Source organism: Schistocerca piceifrons, chromosome 4, assembly GCF_021461385.2.
Source record: "Schistocerca piceifrons isolate TAMUIC-IGC-003096 chromosome 4, iqSchPice1.1, whole genome shotgun sequence".
NCBI classification, from domain to species: Eukaryota; Metazoa; Arthropoda; class Insecta; order Orthoptera; family Acrididae; genus Schistocerca; species Schistocerca piceifrons.
In genome coordinates, this window is record NC_060141.1 from 18,552,675 (window position 1) to 18,559,091 (window position 6,417).

General features: G+C 49.3%; 1 protein-coding gene across 1 annotated transcript; it reads right to left on the bottom strand.

The window, feature by feature from the left end:
• Window positions 1-4,974: 4,974 nt before the first annotated feature.
• On the bottom strand, window positions 4,975-6,015 carry LOC124795554. Its single transcript, XM_047259627.1, has one exon. The coding sequence runs from the start codon at window positions 6,013-6,015 to the stop codon at window positions 4,975-4,977; it is 1,041 nt and encodes a 346-aa protein (XP_047115583.1).
• Window positions 6,016-6,417: the final 402 nt, after the last annotated feature.

Sequence of the window (6,417 nt, forward strand, 5' to 3'; positions counted from 1 at the left end):
GAATTTCAGGTAAATAGGATGAAGAGGACTAATTACAGTAGAAATACAAGGAATGGTTGGATGGAGGATAGCCAGAATGGGCATGGAAATAGTAGGAGAAATTCAAGTAAAAGAAATGGAGGAGATGATTTTAATTCTGGATCAAACTATTTAAACCAGATATTGCTCCAGTTTTCGCTCGCACTAGAGCAGGTAGTGGTGAAGGACCAATTGTACATAAATGTGCTGTAATCACAGGTAAGATTAATGTAAATGATAGTGGTAAGACAAGTGCAAATTCTAATTCTAGTGAGATTTTGAATGATGGTGTGGGTAGCAATGTTTGCCCCATAAAAGGAGAGGAGGAACTTACTATAATAAAATCAAGTGATGAAACACTGGGTGTTGCTGTTGCACGGAACGTCCAAAGTGTCAAAATGGATGTTAAATTTTTAAGAGAACGTAAGAAATTCAGATGTTTTGCTTTGAGGTATAATACTGGAAACAAGAATCAACTAATTAGGCAAATATCTGAGGACAATAAAAGTGACAGTGGGTCTGATTCGGACAGTAGTTGTAATGATATTAGCAGTGACGAATCCAGTAGTAATGAGGGTGAGGTTTTTGAATTTCTAATTGATAATGATGGCAATGTGTAAAGTAAAGAAAGAATAAAAGAGGATAATATTAGGCGTAATGAAGAGTTAGAGTTTGAGAGTGGAAATGAGGAAGAGGACCATGCTATTTGTCATTTGACTGTGTGTGGTGATCAATTTCGTAAGCAGGCTGATAGTTTTTCCAGGGAAAGGATTGATGAGGATTTGTTGTATGAAGAAGATCACATGATAAGTAAAAAGGAAGTGTGTCACCGTGTAATAACAGCAATGGTACAAGGTATAACTGTTAAGTGTTTACTGGACAGTGATAGTGATTTGAACAGCATTTCACAGGCAATTTTTGAATCTATTAAGAACACAGAGGGTATAGTAGTGATGCATGTGTCTGGTATAAAAATTATTGGTGCTACTGGTAAGCTGTCAAAGGGTGTGAAACAAGAGGTACTATTAACTGTGGAATTGGCAGGACAGCTGTTGGAGTGCAATTGGTTGGTGATTCAAAATCTCAGCAATGCTGTAATATTTGGGACTAATTTCTTGTGCAATTAGCAATCAGGGGGTTCAACATTCTGTGTTGGATTCATTATGTAGCGATCATAATGACCCCAGTGTCTGTCTCACTTTTCATGTTTCAAGAGGCAGTCAAAATCTTCTACTATCCTATCTGAAGTTTATAATTGAATCAAAGCCATTCTGCCTTCAACTTTCATATCTATGCAATATGCAGTATAAAGCATGTTGAATCCTAGGTAATAATATTAATTGTGGTATAGTAGAAGTATTTGTGTTTGGTGCAATCAGTATATGTGAGATAACTATCTATTTGTGTCATTGTGCAGCCATTTCTAACATTAAGGTATTACGAGTTCAGACACAGTTGCCTGGAGTAATGTGCAGAATATATAAGCAAGGTCTGTATGGATATCACCTTTCCACCTATAATGTCAAGCAAATAACAGTTTTTCTAAGTGATAATTCTGTCTGATCAGTAATGAGAGTTAAGTTTGCCTTAGGATGAGGATCTGTTACTGTGGAGTGTTTTTCTGTAGAATCAATTTTGTATTATATAAGCAGAGCAGGTGTTCATTTATTAGATAATGAATCAGTAATCAATAATGAAATAATAAAATAATGAATGAAGGTAGTGTCTTAATGGTCAGGGAACCTATCTCTGCAGTAGGGATTTTTTTTTTTTTTTGAGAATGCTCTCCACTAGCTAACAGGGAAGAAAGGTAAGTAGAATAACGGAGCTGTCAGACATGCTTCAGTAATGAAAAGGACAACGGTATGCAAAAAAAAAAAAAAAAAAAAAAAAAATGTTCTGTAACTGTATTGAGGATGTAACATTTTTGACTAGGCAACATTGGGTACTGTTTGTATTGTGCAATTCATAACACTTGTAACGGAACTGAAATGATGGTGGGCTGACAGTAATTTGGAGCCCGCGCGCCGGAAACGGGCGCGCTGGTGTGAGACTGCCAGGGAGTGCACCCTGATGCCATCTATTGGCGAAACTGGGAATTAGCGCTACCTGTCAGACAATGCACTAAGTTCTCGGAGTCAAATGTATTCTTTTTCTTGGTAATTATAAGTTATTACTGTATGATTTAATGTTATAAAGCGCTAGTAGTAAATTATTATGACTGGTATGAACTCCAGGGTAATAAATATAAATATTCTTAAATACTAAATGATTTCGGTGAAATGTGGTAGGGGAACGCCCCCACTCTTGGTGATACGAGCGTAGCTAGAGGTAGCTGGAGACACAGGTACTGAACAATGGAATGGCCTGGGGAGTGTTGACGTGATCGGATGTGCGTAACTGTGCTCACGCAAAAGTGATTGTGCAACAGCGAAGAGGCGAATATCGGCGCCGTTTGTGGAGTAGAACGCGACGAATGGTTGTCGAAGCCGTCTCTATGCCACTGGGGCTGATTGTAAGAGTTCCTGCGCCCAGATTTTATGGCGGACGTACAGTAGCTTATACGAGTGCTACAGCTCGTAGTTTCAGCCGCCATTAAGGGCATGAGGCGTGAAGAGCTGCGTTAGCCACATGCATCTCACCACCAGCACCGACACGTCTACCCAAGGCAAGACTGCTTGCAATTGTTAAGTCGAACTTTGTATACCAGTTTTCTTTTATGCAAGTGCAGAGGACAGAATATAGTAATGAGTAAAATTACGATGCATGTTGTTCATTGTAAAGTGTAGTAACCTCAAACATAGTATAGTGAAATCAGACTGAGGCCACCATCGTCTCTTTCATTTACAATTCTTTTGGTTGTAGAATACTTTAGCGTATAAGAATGTTGAAAAGAGCAATGGTCACACCAGAATGAGTCGCCTATTTATAGTTACTTAAATTTTTCTGAGTAACTTTTCAAGTAAAGTCACTTAACTAATTCTATATCAATTGTCCAAAGAGTAATATCCAAAATCATTAAATAAGTGAAGGATAGAATTTTGTTAACCTAAGTTGCATAAATTGTCTTGGTAGTAATTACCAAGCCAACTCACAGAAATTGAGAGAGTATTTGCTTTGTAGAATCACCTAGAATGATCGGAAATAGTAATATTCAAAATTAAGTTTAAATTCAACTCAAGCCAAAAAATTGATTTATTCTTTTGCTCCTTCAGAGCTGGCGACCGTAGTTATTTGTATTTTCAGGAGGATTCGACGGTAAGTCTGCTGCTCTCGTCGTGCTGATAGGATTATCTACTGCTGCTAGCAGTGGTGATTGGATACATAAGCTCACTACCAAGTTAAGTGGGTCAGGTAAGCAGTGTTACCATGTGAACTGTAGGGCACTGTAGGCCGTGGATCGAACCCGTTCAATCATCACAGCTCTTTGGGAAATAGTCTGGTTAGGAGTGTACTAATCATTAGGTAAATACTGGCGAGTAACGGTCAAAAATTTATATGCAAGTGAATTTAGCAAGGTCCATGTAGCACCTAGTTAATGTGGTGCAATGGCGAGGGTAGGAGTGGAGTAAAAGTGAGCTGAGCGTGTGGCAGCTGTGCTGTATTCAAAGATTAACAACGTGAATTCACTACTACCTCTTACCATTAGGACTGAGCTATTTACAGTTAAAATACGTAGCAGTAAGCGCAAAGGCGTGACAGCTACAAGTCCGTATTGGCTTTATACTGAAGCGGGAACGTGTTGTATCTCCGCTTACAGTCGATCATGTGCAGTGAACCGGCATTTATCACCGCGCCCACGCACTGTGCTCATGGGAGAGGCTTTGTGGCAATAAATGACTAAAGCGGTTTCTGGACAGGACACATTTATTTTTCCTGCCGTTACAATAAATGACAAATAATATACTTCGCTAATGTCCGTCTACATAGGCGCGTTGCACTGGCGGCACGGCTCGGTCACCGATCCCGGAGGGTGTACACTCCAGTGACGAGCCGTGGCGCGACCGCGTGGACCGAGCGAGACAAAAGGCCGCGTCACAGAATGTTCTGCTCTTGGCGCGACCGGAGGCGCCGTAACGTCCGCGAAGAAACGAAAGACAATTTAACGGCGACTGCGTTCACGACCGCGCGTACGCATTTACGGCGGAGTCACGTTGACTCGACGCACGTGGTCCGCGGCGGAAGAACTGGGGAGACGTGTGTCGCGTCGCGTCGACTAGCTCGCACTAGTGGCAGCTTTGTTCCCGTGCGGTCCGGTGTGCGACGCACCGTTGCCGAAATTCCGCATAACGGTACAGCTGCCCCTACTTGTGTCGGCAGTGCCGTAGTTCAGCCCTTCGTGCGTTGGACGGTGCTGCCGCCACACAGATCCCCCCTTGGAGAGCGGAGCTCCGTAGCTGCGAAAACGCGGCGATCGTTCGCGTGTGTTTAAAGTTCGTGCACTGCGTGATGGCAGTGCGGCAGCTTTGGCGGGGGTCGGTCGGCGTCGGAAGGGCGGCGGCCCGTGACGTCAGCGCGCCGGACCGGCGAGCGTGCGGTGGGCGTGTCCTCGCGCTGGCGGCTAGTGACAGCGGCAGCAGGCACTGGCTGCGACTGTCCGTAGCGATGCGCGTGAAGGCGCGCGTTGCAGGTCATTGGTGGCGACGTCAGGAAGGCGCTTGCGCGAGTGCGGTACCGTCGGAACTCGAACGCGGGTCCGGGAGCTACTACGGACAAGCCGGGCGGTGTGGTGCGCGATGTCCGGAGCTCGACGGAGAAGCGAATGAGGTAAGCAGGCGCGGGTGCCGATCCGGCCTCAACGCCCGACGCGGCGGAGGCAAAAGACGCGAACGCGGGTCCAGGAGCTGTGACGAACGCTCGACTGGAGTTACCGGCCGAAGGCACTTGCAGCTGGAGGTCGGGTCTCTACAGCGGACGGCGGCTCGTGGGCGCCGAATTCTGACGGCGTTCGGCGGCTCAGACGCGTGATTGCCGGTTTGGGTGTCGTGGCGCGCTGGCGACGCAGCACGGCCGTTTGAATCGGACGCGGCGGCCGGCGCGCGTGACGTAGTCCGCTGGCGGCTGTGGTGGGGGCGACCGGTGCGCCTGTGGTGGGCGCGGTCCGGGCGGCCGTACCAGCTGCCTGGGCGTGGTGGAGGGAGGCGCACGTGGCGGCGCGATGACAGCAGGCTGCAGCTGTGCGTCACCGGCGGCTCCGGGTGCGGGTTCCGTCTGACCGCTGGCAGAGGAAGTGTCGTCCGTGAACAGATCTTCTGCCGGGTCGAAGAAATGCGTGGCTGATGGAGCGGGCAAGACGTAGGCTGGTTTGACGCGGTCGACTGACACTGTCGACGGCTTTCCGTTGCACTCGAGGACCAGCGTTTTGTCTCCTCGGGCGATCACGCGGTGCGGCCCACTGTAGGGCGGTCGGAGAGGTGGCCGTACTGCGTCGGTACGCAACATGACGTGCGTGCAGCGCTGCAGGTCGGCGTGGACGAATATCTTCCCGGTGCCGTGCCGCGTCGGTGCGTGCGCTCGGAGGCCGGCCATGTGACTGCGCAGACGTTCCGCCAGAGTGGGTGCCACGGCGTCGCGTGGGAGACTTGCATCTTCGACAAAATCGCCCGGGATTGTCAGAGATTGCCCGTAAACGAGGTCGGCAGGTGACGCGCCGATCTCCTCCTTCGGCGTGACTCGCAGGCCGAGCAGCACCAGTGGGAGCGCCTCTGGCCATGAGGTGTCGTGGCAGGTTAGAGCGGCTTTGAGAGTCCTGTGGAACCGTTCGACCATGCCATTCGACGCCGGATGGTAGCTGGTTGTCCTGTGTAACTGGGTGCCACACAGTCTGGCGACGTGCGTGAACAACGCGCAGTCAAACTGGCGGCCGCGATCAGTTGTCACGTGACTGGGACATCCGAAGCGTGCCACCCAGGTGTCGACGAATGCGGTGGCGACGGTCTCGGCTGTGACGTCCGCGACGGGCGTTGCTTCCGGCCAGCGAGTGAAGCGGTCCACCATTGTTAGGAGGTACCGCTTGCCTTGTGAGAGAGGAAGCGGGCCGACGAGGTCCACGTGGACGTGCGCAAATCGGCGTGTCGCGTCCGGGAAGGTGCCCACGGGTGCGTGGGTGTGCCTCCCGACTTTGGCGCGCTGACATGACGTGCAAGTGCGCGCCCATTCGCGGCAGTCCTTCCGAAGCCCGGGCCAGACGAAACGCGCAGCCACGAGCGTCGCAGTGGTGTTGGTGCCGGGGTGTGACAGTCCGTGGACACGGTCGAAGGCACTGCGTCGGAATTTCTCCGGGAGAAACGGTCGGTGCGTGCCGGTTGAGGTGTCACACCAAATCTTCCGTGCGGAGCCGGGGACAGGCACCAGCTCCAGTTGCAGGCCGCTGGAAGTGTCGTGACGGAATCGGTGTAG